This window comes from Patagioenas fasciata, chromosome 1, assembly GCF_037038585.1.
Source record: "Patagioenas fasciata isolate bPatFas1 chromosome 1, bPatFas1.hap1, whole genome shotgun sequence".
NCBI classification, from domain to species: Eukaryota; Metazoa; Chordata; class Aves; order Columbiformes; family Columbidae; genus Patagioenas; species Patagioenas fasciata.
The window spans coordinates 141154411-141170726 of NC_092520.1; the positions used below are offsets into that span (position 1 = coordinate 141154411).

General features: G+C 40.5%; 1 protein-coding gene across 3 annotated transcripts in view; it reads left to right on the plus strand.

Moving 5' to 3' along the window:
• The window catches only part of MPPED1 (metallophosphoesterase domain containing 1), a 65445-nt gene extending 49484 nt beyond the window's left edge, over positions 1 to 15961 (plus strand). For all 3 annotated transcript variants that reach the window (XM_071816471.1, XM_071816472.1, XM_071816477.1), the window contains exons 5-7: positions 4555 to 4670; positions 9375 to 9488; positions 13301 to 15961. In XM_071816471.1, coding sequence (XP_071672572.1) covers positions 4555 to 4670; positions 9375 to 9488; positions 13301 to 13419 — 349 coding nt within the window. In that variant the 3' untranslated portion in view covers positions 13420 to 15961. The remainder of the gene's footprint in view (positions 1 to 4554; positions 4671 to 9374; positions 9489 to 13300) is intronic.
• The last annotated feature ends 355 nt before the right edge of the window (positions 15962 to 16316 follow it).

A 16316-nucleotide genomic window follows, 5' to 3' on the forward strand; every position in this document is an offset into this window, starting at 1 on the left:
CACGTAAATTACAGGTCCAATCTGTGTAGTGTATCGCCGCCCTTTACAGTAAATCACATCCAAAACTAAGTTATGCCACATTTAAATGACAAAAGAATTATTGGTCTGCATGGTAGCTCTTTCCAGGAGTGGCTGAATAAAAGAAGAAAAACTAATAAATAATTAAGGAGGTAATATGTTTGACCACTTTTTTTTAATGACTTTTTCTTTTATAATTGTAACAGAAATGCTCCTTTCAAAGACAACTAAAGCACTAATGGTAGCTAAGAAGGTCATTCCTGTGAGGTTAAACTGGTTTAATTAGAATTTATGAGAGGGTTACTATAAGAGTGTAGAAAGATGTTAAGGGGTTAACCTATAAGAGATTACATTGTAGTCAGTGTTCTGTTAAAGTTTGAATTAATTTTTCCCATGGGTTTTTCACATTCTAATTTTCAACTAAATGAGACATCTGTTTCAGAAAAGGAAAATTTGCTATGGTTGTCATAGCAACTATCATTCTGTAAGAAAATTATTCCAATGGTTACTTTAGAACAGAAAGACAGAAATTCAGTACATAAAGCAACATCCGATTGCTAGCACAAATTCTGATAGTTCAGCCCTTTTTGTATGGTAGATTATTTGACCTGCAAAACTTGTTCATATGTTTTTAACATAAGGTTAATTGTGCTGTAAACAAATTCACTTCCAGTGTATTTTCCCCCTAGAGTCTTATATGTAGACAATCATTATACTTACCATAATAATAATGCCATTGAATTTCAGTAGTATGTGGAAAGACTCAAACTGTTCACTTTAAGAACATAAGACGGAAATCAAAGTACATTTCGACACATGAGCTCAGAGGTGAAATACATTCATGATGTATGTCTTTAATTGCCAAATATGTTTTTCTTGAATTTTTTTTTTTTGAGAACAGTGGATTTTTATCTTCTAGAACATACATGGCAGCATTTTCTTGATAAAATGTAAAGTATTATTGGAAAAAAAAAATTAAAAAATTATGCTTTTCCTGAGCAAGCAGTAACTGGGGATCCAGAAATTTGGTGTGTGATACAAACACTTTAACTTTCCTTTCAGGTTCCATCGTAAATGGAAATTTTAGAGAAAGTTGTCTTTGGATGATAATCCAGGTCACAGACACATCAGTGGGTATTAGAGAAGATTTTTTTTCCCCTACTCAGAAACTTTGATGGCTGTTTTGCAATAAATTTTCAGAAGAGACTGGGGGATTTATAAAATCCCTGTGTGCATATAAAGATGGTTTTGCTTTGGGGGTGGGGGCACTGAAGTGTGTGATTTATCTTTCTTCTCTCAGATGTAAAAAACACCAACATCCGCTGCTGAATCCTTTCTTGGACTTCAGATTATTTTTTCTTTTCTTTTTCTTTTTCTTTTTCTTTTTTTTTACCAGAAATATTCCAGACATTTCTTTCGATCTCGAGATTGTCACAAAAGACAGCATAATGGCAAATCACACAAGTTGTAACATCTCCCCTTCACAAAAGAACAGCTCCAGCATGCATAACTTACCAGCCCCGCATGCAGGCGGCTCCGTGCTGCCGTCACCACAAAAGGAGGGAGAGACGGGGGAAAGTGCTGCTTGTCTTAATAACGACATCATGCCTATTCATAAGGGTAAACGGGATTTTTAAAAAGTGGCCGTGTACAGGCTAGCCCTGGCAGAGGCAGGCAGAGGCTCTCACAGCTGCCCGTGCCGTTGGGATTTCAGCAGGATCAAGCTGACTTCTGGCGAGACCTGTGACAGTCACGATTGTTTTTCTTTATAAATGGTTCATTGTGGCATTAAAATAATTATTCTGTAGGTTTTTAACCTTTCCTTCTTGGGCAAATATTGATCTTTCCCCTCGGTTTCTTTCTTGGGGCCGATTCTGCTGCGTCTGGCAGGCATGCGGGGTGCAGGACGGCACCTCGTCCAGCTTCCCACTGGGGACCTGGGGACAATCCTGTCTGTGCCCAGAAGCAACGCAGCGAGGGATGGGAGGGAGCAGGGGCCTGTATTCACTGAATCTGTCAGTGACTTTAAAAGCATGATTTACTCTGCTGACACTTTGTTTGTCTCCTATTTGCCCTTGCAAATATTTTCTGTCAGTGAGATTTTGCTCCTGGAAAGCTTGCTCTGGGCCTAAAGACAATTTGCCAAACGGCTGAGAATTTTCATCTTGGTGAAGAAGCATTCTCGGCATGTACAGTGTGGAACACAATCCCAAGATACGAATGAATGGCAGTTTAGAAAAAATCTAACATCTGTATATTTTTACAAAGCCTCTCTTTTCTGTAATATCCCAGCACCTCGCAGACTTCAGTTTATTTATTTTCAGGGTGTTCCTGTGAGATAAAAATACTCCCAATCTGTCAGTGGTGAGCTGAATGTAAAGACAGGGTGATCAAGCTCCTCAGATTGGGGTTTGGCTCTGTGTGGCAGTGTTACACGGTAATGTCACAGGTAGCTCACTGCAGAATAAGCCAGTAACTCGAATCATAGAATTGTTTAGGTTGGAAACGATCACTAAGATCATCAAGTCCAACCACAAACCTAACACTGCCAGCCCACCACTAAACCATGTCCCTAAGAACCTCATCTGTACATCTTTTAAACACCTCCAGGGATGGTGACTTGTTCCAATGGCTGACAAACCGTTCAGTGAAGAGATTAATCCTGATATCCAGTGTAAACCTGCCATGGCACAACTTGAGGCCATTTCCTCTTGTCCTCTCACTTGCTACTTGGGAGAAGAGACCAACACCCTCCATGCTACAACCTCCTTTCAGGTAGCTGTAGACAGCAATGAGGTCTCCTCTCAGCCTCCTAACTGGACCATGAATTACCACCCCAGCAGCAGGAAGATAAAAAAACATGTACATGTGAGTCAGGTGCTGTTCTTCCTATGAGAAAAGCTGCTAGGAGTTGAACAGGTAACCAGAAAAGTGTGGTTTCATGTCCCTGACATGGGGATATGCCTTTTTGTGAGCCAGCTGCCTTGATCTGAGCAATCTGACTTGCAACAAGGCTTCATTGCTACTGCAATTAGCATCTCTTCTTCATACTCCTTCACCTCACTTCCTGGGACACCTGTTTATCAAGACCCTGGTTATCCAGGGTGTGTGATGAAGAGCTGGGAGATGAGCTCTTGGTTGTGGAAACAGAAAGCCTTTCAGTCGTTGTCTAGAATGGTTGAGGCTCTTTTTTGTCTGTGAAAGAAAGGCAGGAAACCTTCCGCAAAGCCCCCTTCTTCTTTTTACCAGAATTTTATTTTCTTCCCTCGGGTAAGCCACATCCCTTTGTATTTTAGCAAGATCTGTGTTTTTAAAGCTGTTTCCAATAGGCATGTGCATTACAGCATTCCAAAAAGAAAAGTGGAAAATATATCATGAAGATGTGCTAATTTCTGAGATGTTAGTCAAGCATCAGTAATGAAAGAGGATGAATAATAGCTTTATGGGCATTTTCTTTTGTCTTTGGCATACATGATGTAAAGTGGAGTTCAGAGAATTTGTTTGAAAGAATTCTTTCTGTCTCTTGATGCAGTGAGGGAGTGTAAAGCTTTTTTCAACAAAGTAACATCTCAAAGAGAATTCTGGTTGATGTGTATGTATTTATAAACACTAAGGCTGCAATTATCATAAACCTTATTAAATCACAGCAGCCTAGTTGTTGTTCTCCAAATATGGACATGGCCAGAAGACGTCAGTCAAAAAATAGTAAAAAACTTCCAACCTAAAACTAACCCCTCAATTTTATGACCTAGAATTAGAGCATAAACAGCAAGACATAATTTACCAGTGTGATATAATTGCTGTGAAATAGAGTTTTTTAATCAATGGGATAGCAAGATACGGATAAATTGTGTTCTAACTGGCAGTGTTACTGTCGCACTGCTCCATCATGAGCACATTTTAAAAAATGTAAATGCCTGTCTGATAAGAAATCCTGAATATGTAAAGTCTTACTTAAAATCAGGCCCACACACCAGAGGACAGAAGAAAATTGTGTGTGAGGAAAGAAGCAGTATTCTTGTTCTGATGGGATGCTTCCAAGTAGGGAAACAAAGCAGCGTAGATGATGTCCCTGACTTGGGAGCAGGATCTGTCCTTGTGCCAGTCTCTGTCCTTGCCTAGCTGGTCGTAGGCTGAGGGCCAAAGGTGGTGGGAGCCAATGTGAAACATGTATCCACACCCAGGTATCTGAGACAGGTGTTCTTCTAGATGTTGTGAGAGTCCAGCATGCTAATCCACAGATGGAGATCTAGGTATCCAGGTCTCATAAGAGTTATTTTTCACCTAGTTAGAGGAATACCGTGAATATTTTACTGTATGCTGCCTACTGAAAGCGGTAAGGACTGCACTGATTTGCCACACAAGTTAAATAACACTGGATGTATGGAAAGAGGGTTTTGCTGTGCGCACAATAAAGAAAATGAATGCTATTTGTGTCTCCAAATTCCATGCTAGTGGAGAGTCAATCTCCATATTTTAATTAGATAACCAGTACATGGAAGTAGCACTGAAGACATTCTCCTCCTCTCTTGGCAGGCAACCTTGGTTTTATGGCTGGGGCTTTAACCTTCCACGAGGCCAAGCACTATTAGAGAAATGGAACCTTATTCCAGATGGAATAGATATTCTTATAACACATGGACCACCTCTCGGTAAGAAAATACTAGTGCTCTTAGCTGTGTATTTCAGATTATTATAGAGTAACTGATGGCTCTCCTTAGAAAAGAGTGCAATCCTGACTTAGAAAAGTTAAAAGTAACATGATGACCTATGGCCAATGGTAGGAAATTAAATAATGGCTTAAAATAAAGCCTTAACACATAGAGCCTTAGTGAGCTTTATAAATAAGCGAAGTCTAGTTTTCCTGTGCATCTGTCTACTCTGCCACTGGTGAAATTAGTAGATTGAAAGCATGGAGCCTGCTTGAAGAGAAATAAAGGATTGGGATCTTATATTTTTAGCACTGTCTTTCTCTCTCCCTTGCAGTAGCATTCCCCACCAACAAGTACCCAGAGTCTGGATTTGTCCTCATTATGCTGACTTGGTGCATCTTCTGCTTCAAAAACCCAAATGCTGCCATTGTTTTTCTGTTCTTTGGATAGCATGGGTGAATTGCCTGTCTGCTATACAATCTGGCAACACTAACAGACAAACGAGATAGTTTTGTATTTGTGTTTTAAAAATATTAATGTAGGTTATGTAAAATCCAGGAGAGATATCTTGTATTCCTAAATAATAGTGAAATTATATAGAAATAATACAGTCACAGAAACTTATCCAGATTCAGTAAAGGCTTAAGGCTTTTAACGTATTTTTCAGTGTATTTAACATATAGCAAGCGATATTAAGGCAACTGTGTGTTTAACTCTCACTGATTTAATAAATGGACACAAACATGAAGCATGTGCTTAAGTGTTCTGCTGAATCTTACTGTGAAGTCCTTTGTGTGAAATGAAGGCAGTTGGTTTCTTTAAACCTTTAGATTACTCAGTTTCCTGAAGGTAAAACCCTCTTGTCTTCCACCCTTTCTTCTCTTTCAGAGCTTGGAGGAGAAAGTATCTAAAGGGTTTGTGTTTTGTTGTTTTCTTTAGAAAGACATGTTTGCATTCCACTGCTCACTAATCCTGGTGGAGAGGGCTTCTTTGTGAGCGGTTTCTCACAGTAAGAGCATGTGTTTTGATACTTCACCTCAGTGGAGTCTCATGCCATGCCATAGGCTGTTTTTAACATGGACCTGTGTTGTGAAAGTGCATGGCAGGAATTGTTTAGACCTTGAGATACCGGCTCCAAACAGTCAGTACTGGAGATTAATCCTCGTTAGGATCGGAGACATGTTGCTGGGTCTTTGATATAGTTTTATTTATAAGGCATATTTAAAACCTTTTCAGAAGCTTTTTCAGCACTTTTAAAGCCATTTTTAAAACCAGCTCATCAGTGGTAAAGAATTCCAACCTTTGCCTGATCTACAGAACATCCCTGTATCTAGCACTTGAAATCCTGTGTTGGGAAGGGGAGAGAGTAGTTGGTACCACCCAGTGTCAGCCACCTTGTTGATTTAGTCACCAGGCCTCTCAAGGCAACCTCTGGGACCAGCAGAGGGAGGAGAACCTCTAGGGAGCACTGCAGAGCTGCCACTCAACAGACATCCTTCAATAATAAATTTAATAGTAAATTTAATAATTGAAAAGTAATTTAATAATAGTAGTAATTCTGAGGGAGAGCCATCCCTCTCCACTGACTGTGAGGGGATAATGTGAATTCCCCCCATCTCCATATCTCAGTATTTGTTCAATTTTATATTTTTTTTTACTTCTTAAGCTTCAACCACTCTCCAAGGATTTTTTTTGTAAAGTTGCCGTTTCTTTGTCTTTTTGTTATTGATGCATTAATAGATGGCTCAGGCACAGAACCCTCTCCCTGAGGGCATCAGCTGCTGGTCCCCCTGACACCCGTGGCAACAAATACGTGATGCTTCAAAAGAAATTAGCGCTCTGCCTAACTTAGAGAACCTCCTTATTGTGTAGCTCTGTCCACAGACATTTCAGGAGAAAGGATCCTCCTGACCCGCCCAGCCAGTTATTTTAACCAGAAAGCTGATTACTGTTGTTCTGATCTTGGACAGCATAACTAGAGCTGTTCCTAATGATCACAAACAGAAATCAGTGCTCTTGTGAATTCCTTTTTTCTCCAGCACGGCTGCTTGAATTCTGTCCATCATCCATTTTCTGTGCTGCTATCTCAGTCCCTCACTTCAAAAGAGTGTGCATCCTCCTAAACTAGTTAATAGTACATTATTAGAGAGATTTCAAACTGCCTGCATGATTTAGATGCAGAAGCACCGTTAATAGTTAATGGACGTGATGAGTTTAAGTCAGATAGGCACGTAATAAAAATCTGAGGGCTTGTTGGTTTTTTTTTCTGTTTTAGAGCAGTGCTTTCTGATGAAACCGGGACAGGGACATGCAGGAGGTTCACACAGAAAACAAGAGTTAAAACAGCTATTATTGACCATTTTATTAGTAACTTGTTTAATATTAATAAAGATACGCCATATATTTCATAGTTTATGAAATACAGTATTCATGATTATGGGATTAGTGCTAATGCTCATTTCTCTATCAGCATATTTTTGTAACTTTTATGTGTAGTATAACTTCTTAAGTCTTTTATCTCATTCCTGAAGATCTGCATTTAGGATTCTTTTATTTATCTTCAAAAAGTTCACTTTCCTTTGTTTGTTTTTAATTTAATTTCACCTTTAAGTCTTCATTTGTCGCTGTCTGCTTGATTGTCTGTGACAAAGATTTATACTTCTCCTGACAGCTGCAGAAACCTGTTTCAAGTAACCAAACATTAAAAAACCCCTAAGATGAGCTCTAATTGTTAGCTAGGTGTAATCAATTATTCTTAGTTTGTGTAGTCAGGTGTACATAATAAGCTGCAAACATATGGGAAAGCTTCAGAAGGGTGATAATGCATGTAAACAAAAACATGTTCAACATAAATAATGCTTAATTTAATGGAGAAGTTAATTTTATGGATTTTTGTTTGTGAAGTTTTTGAAGTGGAAATACTTTTGGCTTTATGCTCACCACAGACATTTTGACAATTAACCGTTTCAAATCATTGTAGTAACAAAACCTATGGTTATAGCGTGTGTGCTCTGAAAAAAGCAGGACTGGATTCCAGAGGAGTTGCTGGCCTCACTTTGACATCTTAAATACTAGTTATTTCCTACAGTGAATTTTGACCTGCCTCGGATACCAAGAGTGACTGGTAAAATTGGTTTCCAGGGCTGGGCGTTGTTCTGCTCTGTCTGTAATTCAGCTGGGCTTTCTCTTTGCACATCCCTCTGGCAGCATCTTCAGAGGTGTCAGAATGAATTGGGAGTCTGTGGCCATTATCAGAACTCCGTTTTGACACTTAGGATGTTGCAGTCCCAATTCATTTCTGAAAACTGGACTTTGCTCTCTGAGTCAGTATGATGCAAGGACAAATTTTTACCGTTTTTGTAAAACCACACAATGTACATTATCAAGCACTGGCATCTAAAGACTTATTTCTTGTGTGAACCTACCCTGATACTCTAGCAAAATCTGAGAGCTTTTCTAAGAGCTTGAATACCACAGTTTTGATCTTTTAAGCCAGTGGGTTAGCTGCTGTTTAGCCACGCCTGAGTGGGCATCAAAAGTAAGCATAGGAAAACGAGGTCCAGTCTCTATACCTCTCTGGTTGACAACTGTTTTCTCAAAGGCACAGCATATTCATGCTATTGCAACACTGTAAGAGGCACAAATCTATGACAGGCACACAGGGAAAGTACCAACTAAAGAAAAATTTGAGCCTGATGAAAATGACAGAACAACAGAAGGAAAACAAGATTGGTTATTGCAAACTCTCTGATACAACAACATCCTTCTTATACTACTGCTTTGAGGGAAACATGAGACTTCAGTTGGCAGTAAGCATCCCCCTGCAGTATGTTTTTAGGCATCTGAGCAAGTTGGTGTACATTTTTGTCTGTATTCTTGAAAAATGCATTTTTATACAAACATCTACTGCGAAAGGGCTGAGTTTCACTTCCTATCTGAGGTCCATAGATTTAGGGTTGCTGTGTCATGAAGTGCTTAATCGAGTTTTCCTGGAGGATGTTGTTTTTAGGCATGCCGTGCGTTCCTCACCTGAATCCCACTCCTGTAAAATTTCATGTGATAGCAACACAGATTCCATGATATCAGTTACAGTGTTCAATTTAAGAAACTAGATCCCAGGACTAGATTTAAATAGATAAATGCTGATTTAGATTCTTTGGAGGCTCACTGTGGACATATTGCTCTTTACACCTCACTCTCTGAAAGGAAGAAGAATGGATAAAGCATTGAGTTTCCCTATTAACAGCAGTGCAAAAATGCTTTAATTGCAGTAATTTTTTTTTGTCCTTGAAACACAACTGGCAAGAGCTATAAGGCTTGTTCTTCAGATGGGCTTTTATGGTTTTCCTCGAGTGCTTTTCCTTCCTTCCTTCCTTCCTTCCTTCCTTCCTTCCTTCCTTCCTTCCTTCCTTCCTTCCTTCCTTCCTTCCTTCCTTCCTTCCTTCCTTCCTTCCTTCCTTCCTTCCTTCCTTCCTTCCTTCCTTCCTTCCTTCCTCCCTCCCTCCCTCCCTCCCTCCCTCCCTCCCTCCCTCCCTTACTTCGGTCCTCCTTCTGCGTACCAAGGTAAACACTGTTTTTTCCATGTTGATTCTTCTATTGCTGCTTATGAAAAGCCACGAGACACGAAATCTCAGAAGCGCTGTGTAGCAGTACAGCTTTGCAGATAACCTGTCTTCTTTTAAAGCTTTCCTTTCTTTTCCGAAGGTTTTCTAGACTGGGTTCCTAAGAAAATGCAGCGGGTAGGATGTGTTGAGCTGCTGAACACAGTCCAGAGACGAATACAGCCAAGGCTTCATGTTTTTGGACATATCCACGAAGGTCAGAACACATTGCTTTCTATATATATTTGGAAACCACAAACACAGAAGTTGTCTGGTTTAACTAACATTTTCAAACTTGAATGTCTGAACTGAAGCACTTACGGAATTCAGATACTTATTTAGCTGCATATATAGCGATGAAATTGGCCGATACACATATTTCGGTATTTGTACTATATATACAGCAAAATAAGCTTCTTTTTCAGTTTCTACATCTATAAAACAGGGTGATGCCTCCTTCACAGGGAGGATTACTGTGAATTTTAAAATAAGAACACAAGTCCAGTAGTTACAGAAAGTGACTAAATATTAGGATTGATAGATTGTATTTTCTTCTGCTGAATCTCTCTGACTTCAGATAATTAATGTCAGCCTTCTGTGTCTCAGTTTCTTTGTTTATAAAACGGGTAAGAATGCTTTGAGGGGTGCTTCTGAGGCTTAATCTTCAAGATTGTACAATAAAAGTTGTCTCTCCTCATCAGTGCTTATATGAAGTTGAAATCAAGAGGGATGTCACCGCTGACTTGTGTAGAAGTTCAAGATATTTATTCATTTATTTATTTGCTTTGGCAGGGAAAACATTTTGCGCCCAGACTAAACAAAGCAGTTCTCTTGACTATTTGATTTTTAACTGGAAAAAAAAATGGGTTTCCTTCCCATAAGTCTGTAAATGTTGACAAATATGCACCACTGAAGTCAGTGACAGCTGGAGTTCCTCTCCAGACATCTCTGCTGTAGAGATGTCTGTCTTGTTCACTTATCATGGCAACAAGACTTCACGCGGTACCCCCAGCAAAAGAAACCACTGGGCTGTGCAGGAGTGTACCCAGTGGTATGCAGGCATATATTGCCAGCTGCTTAGTTCTTGGCAGTGTTAACTTATTGACAGGAAAAGGTGTTCCACAACTGCCAGTTTTCTGCTTCTGGGACTGCTCCAGCCTTTGATGTAGGATCTCAGTGGGTCTCGCCAGTGTAGAAATGAACAAATAGAAAAACTGGAGTAGCTGGCCTTCAGGTACTTCTGGGTTTGTGAAGAACCATTTTACCCTTCCCAACAAATCCCACTCTGACTCGCTGCTAGGGGCTTTCACCATGCTAAGTTGATATTAGGAAAATTCCTTCATGGAAAGGGTTGTCAAGAATTGGAACAGGCTGCCCAGGGAAGTGGTGGAGTCACCATCCCTGGAGGTGTTTAAAAGGTGTTTAGATGAAGTTTTTAGGAACATGGTTTAGTGCCAGAGTTAGGTTATGGTTGGACTTTATGATCCTGAGGGTCTCTTCCAACCTAAATGATTCTATGATTCTGTAAGTTAGAAGTGACATGGCTGAGAGGTGTGATGGTATAAAATCAGTGGAGAAGACATTCAGATAATTATTTTACAGCTCAGGAATTAAATCCATTCTCCTCATGTGTCTCATCTTCAGTGACCTGTTAATGCCTAGTTAATGTCCAAAGTACTGTTAAATCACTGAATAAACAAACAACACATAGGCAGTATTTTTTCCTAACCCTTTGCTGTTAGAGCAGTCTTTGAGATTCCGTACAAGAGAGCTAATAAATACAGTTCAAAAGCAGTATCTTTTCAGAAATCGTAAGCCAAGTGGGTTGCAGGGGAAATAAGCAAATAGTTAGCAAGCCACGAAGCTTCAGGCAGGTAAACATAACCACACCTGCTAAGACCAGGCCCAACTTTGGCTCCCAAGGGAAGAGTATGGCACCTCCACAGAATGGTAAATCTGGTCACTTTATACAGTTGGCATGGTAGGTATTGGAACACAGAAACAAGATGCTCTTCTTGTTAACTATCATAATTTAGAGAAAACAAATGGGAAACTGCATAGCCCGTTTTGCAGTGGGACGCTAAATCTCTGCAGAGGAGAATTCCCATTGCAGACAGCCTGTGCAAACGAAGCTGCTCTTTGCAGAGAGAATGTGTGATTTGAACAGATGAGTTCTTCCCCTGGCTGAGCATAGCTACATCTGCAGCAGTCATTTACTGAACATCCGGGAAGAAGAGATGCTTAGAAGAGATGTTTCTTCCCTATTCCCCCTCTGCACTGCTCTCTCTGCCAAAAACATACCTCTACACTTGGGCTTGCTGCTGATTGACCCATGGAAGTGTCAAGCAGCGTAGCAGGGACTCCGACTAAAATCCTTATTAGCCCATTACAGCCAGATCTGGGCTGAGGTCATGGCCAAGGAAAACTCTGTTGGCAGTGGGGTAGGAGGGAAAACTGTAGCGTTAGGAATCTTCCAGCAAAAAGAGCCTATTAGCAAGCTGATTCCGTTCTCTCTGAACGTGTAGGCGAGGAGACAGAAAGTCCCAGCAGCAATGCTGACTGTCCTCCGTGCAGTTTGTGTTTTACACAGAACAATTGTTCTGTGGCAAACAGCAAATGATTTAAAGAAATGGCTGTGACAGGAACCTGACAGAGTTTTCTTCCCTCCCCAGTCCCTAATTATAGTGTGGTTTTTCCATGGGGAGTCCAGAAGTCCCTGCATTATTCAGGATATTTTGAGAAACAAAAAAGAAAGGAGTTTGGCTACTGTTTTGTTTTAAATTATGCAACTATCAATGCTTCTATAATACACAAAATCAGACCCAGAAAAACTGTAGGACACTAGGATTTGAATAGCTGTAACTCAATGTGTGTAGCAATGCATGCATTTTACTGTTAACTTCATTAATGGTGAGATTGAATTGAAGTACAAATGCTTTCTACCAGGTGAGTTCCCCAAAATCATGTATTTCTGATTCTGAATGCATTTCTTCATATTGATCATAACATTTCAACACAAATTTCCAGCATTAAGCTTCTAGTCTTAGTGTGATCAAGGTTATGTTTTGTTCCTAGCCATTCATGAAATGATTTTTGACAATTGAGAGTGTGTCTACTTTTTCATAACACCAGGGCAGTTAAAGGGCTGCTTCTTCACTTTCTGAAACAGCATTTCACCATATGTCTAAAGGCCTTATAGCTGGAAGTTCGATTTTCTGCAGATTTATCTCCAGAATTGTTTGGCTTGGGTGTCTAGTCAGGCATGAGACGTAGTTAAAGCTTTTTCACCACTGATAAGACATACAGAAGGGGGTTTTCTCCTTTGGAAATGTTATGGTGTCTTAGGGTATGAATTCACCTTACGTGTCAGAGAATGCATTAATAAAGCTGTTTTTCCTCTGCCTGGGCAGGCATTTTAGTGTCTTTCCATCAAATTTGGTGGAAATTGGCAACAAGCTGAAACACGTGGGAAGAAGAGGTTTCTGCTAGACAAATCCCAGCCAGGTGCACATGCACACATACTCCCCGTAGTCCAGCAGTGCTTTTTCTTCATTGGTGTACAACACAGGACAGGAAAAAAGGTGGAAAGATGAAAATTACCTGAAGTTTGCTGCACTGATGGCTGCAAACCTAAATGACAAGAAGTATGTTTTCTTCAATGCTGCAATGGCCCAGCTCTATCTCCTAATCCTTTCCAAAACTGAGAGGGTTTTAAGAAAAGAGCTTTGCAGAGAGAAGTATCTGTCTTTCTAAGGAGGTTTGCTGAGCTGGCTGACAGAGATTGGAGCCACTAACCTAGTGAGGGTCCGTTTTGCTTTTCTTACACAATTTAAAAGATGGCAGAAGGTTCTGCTGTAGGACAAAGATGGTACTAATTCAGGAGACCTTTGTGTTTTGCGTGTAGGGGATTTTAAAATTCCTTCTGACTAATAAATGTGGCACTTACCATTGTGTGATAAAGGTGAATAATGAAAAGACGATAATAATGAATAATGAGAGTAACGAGAGTGTTTTTTTCTTTCTTTGTAGGTTATGGTGTCATGGCTGATGGAACTACTACCTATGTGAATGCATCTGTGTGCACTGTGAATTACCAGCCGCTTAATCCACCTATAGTTATTGATTTACCTACTCCAAGGAACACATGATTATAATGAGGATTTAAAGTTGTACCCAACGCATTAGCAACTTTGTATTGCTGGCTGAGAATCCCAATAGGGAACCATTCAAGAAAAAAGCAAAAACCTTCTTCTTTTTCCCTGCTAGCTCTTCACAGATAAATTTTGAGTGACAAAAGTGGATGAGGAACAAAGACATTTTGGTGCCAGAAACAGATTAAGGACTTCAACATTTCACCATTAAAATATTTGTGAACACAGAAAAGTGAATGCATTCCACATATATATATATTCATATACATATATTATCTCTCTCAAGTAGGGACTTTTGTATATACCGTACATTATATTGGACTTATTAAAAGAACGTCTTTCAAAGGAGTGTTTCTTTGAGAAAGTTTGCGGTTTAAACTTCAGTGTTTAGCCTAGGATTTCCTCATTTCAGATGTTTCCCAGTGAGCTCTTGGTAAAAGAAAAATGATGGTAAAGATGTTTTCCCTTAATTAACATGGCAAGTATAAAAGATGGTGCACGAATGACCAGTCACAGGAGGAAAGCTATTACTTCAAGTCCTCCAGGTCTAAGTCTTTGCATCTATTCAAAACCAATGCAATAGGCCCTAATTCACTGTACTGAAATGAAGTTTTACTACATCTGGCGTTACAGATGGTAAGGGAAATGGTGCATATTGCCGGCATGCTGTAAACAGCTCAACGTTCAAGAAGGGAGACTGTGTTAAGTGCAGTATAAACTCAGGAATTTGTAACCTGGCCTCGCCTGTTAAAAAAACGACATTTCCCTTAAAAAAATAAGGAAGAAAAAATATGACTGTGTTTTTGTCTGGTAAGGCAGTATGTGATTGTATGTAAAAAGCAAAAAAAAACCCACCCAATGCTCAGCAGTGGCATTTTAAATAAAGCCCACTGGGACTGTTTGTTTAAAACTTGTTAATGGGACATACAGCCAATGATGAGATTCCTGGTTTGACTTTAGCCCCACTCAGAAGCGATTAAATGTCATTGTGATAGTTTTGTCCTTTGGGAGCGTTATGGATGTTGAGGGGAAGGGGTCATCCCAAGGTGGAGTTTGGGCATCCTAAGTGCGATGAGTAGCGAGTACACAGCAGTGGATACCGAGCAGGGCTCATCTCACAGAACCTGTCATTGCTGTTTGCCCGCTCACGGACACTGCTGAGAGAGGCCTGAGACAAAATCATCCATCACGTTGAAATCCATCTGTCACATTGCATGTGATGGCAGTGTCAGCAGCTGGTTGGAATGGCCAAGGCTGCCCATGCAGCTTTCCTGCAGGTGAACAGTGGTGTTGAAGCTGCTGAGATTTCCATTCCATCCTAACCAGAAGCTTGAGAATTGATGACAAATCCACTTCCAAAGCCAAGTGCTTCAACATGCCCTACAAGAAATAAGTCTGCCTTGAACTAACATCTCTGTGCTCAAAGAGGAGCCGTTTTGCGTTGACGGAGATAACTGCTGTATTCTGAATGTGGACATCCTGAATTTGGGGCTGACAGCATCTAGACATTAATCTTGTTCACACACGTTGTGCAAATCATCGCACTGCCGATGCCAGCAGGTTGTGAGCAGGTCTGTGCGTAGCCCACATCTGCACACATGCATTGGGTAATTGTGTATGTTACTTTTTGCCTGATATATGAATGGAAATGTGAGCCTCACGTAGCAGCTGCATGTACATTATGTGCATACACAATTAGAAATAGCTGTGTCGCAAAACCAGGCTATGTCAGCCTCAATTGTAAGCAAGGTGGGCAGAAACATGGTGTTTGTCTGGCTCTGCGTGTGCAGTGACATGCAAACCCAGTAACTAACTCGTGCTGTGGACCCACCAGGCAACATGACAAGTCACAGCTCTGACATTTCTTGTAAGCTCTTGGGTGGCTTGAAGTCTACATTAACTTGCTTCTTTTTCCTGAAAAGAAACCCAGAATGATCAGTGGTACCTGCAACTGGTTTTTGGGTGAATAGTTCACAAAGTGCGTGAGCAGTCTGCCATGAATTCAGATGGGGCCACTTTTGTCAAGACTATTGCTGTAGAAATTGGAGGATCAGCTCCTTAATCAGCAAGGACTGAGTTGCGTAGTTGAATATGAACTCCCGCTTTCACTGGGAAGATGAGCAATAGCATGTAGTTAGAATAAAAGTGTCTTAGCTAGTCACAATTCAAGTGGCTTGAAACAAATGTGGCAGGAAATTGGCTGTATGTTAAAGAAGTCTGAAATGTTTACATTCGCTCACGGCACTTAAAGAGACTAAAATGTTAAAGTGGGGGGAAGAGGTCCTTTTATTAGCCTCAACAAAATTTCTATGCCGACCATAAACTATTCTCTTAAAAATAGTTATTTCCTAAGGTATCTTCAAAATGCTGTGTATTTTTATGTGAAAAAGATACGAAAGCAGCTGTTACTTCAAAATATCATTTAAAGTACTTGAGGTATGAAAGCTTAAAGGTTATTTAATCATTTTGGCATAACTTGATTGTTGTTGTAATTTTTGGTCAAGCATGTTAGACAAATAAAGTCTTAAAAAAAAAAGCACCTTTTCATGTCCACCTCATGCATTCATCTCCATGTGGGCAAAGGCTGCCCACATGCCTCAAGAGGTAGGAGCCAGCCTGTGTGATGCTGAAGTTGTCACCATGACCCACCCCTGTGGATCAGTCTAGGGGGCAGCTGGCAGAGGGGGTGGGGGCGATGGGGGTGATGGGCAGAAGATGCCCGGATCCATCTGCCAGTGTCAGGTCTCTGCAGCTCCTGCAGAAGGACATGAGTTGGAAGTCGAGGATTGCAGAGAGAACGAAAAGCAGCAGCCACTTCCACTAATGTGATATTTTGGCGGGGGGAAATGCACCAGATGTACCTGTGAGGCAGGGAAAAGCCAACGCTGTAACGG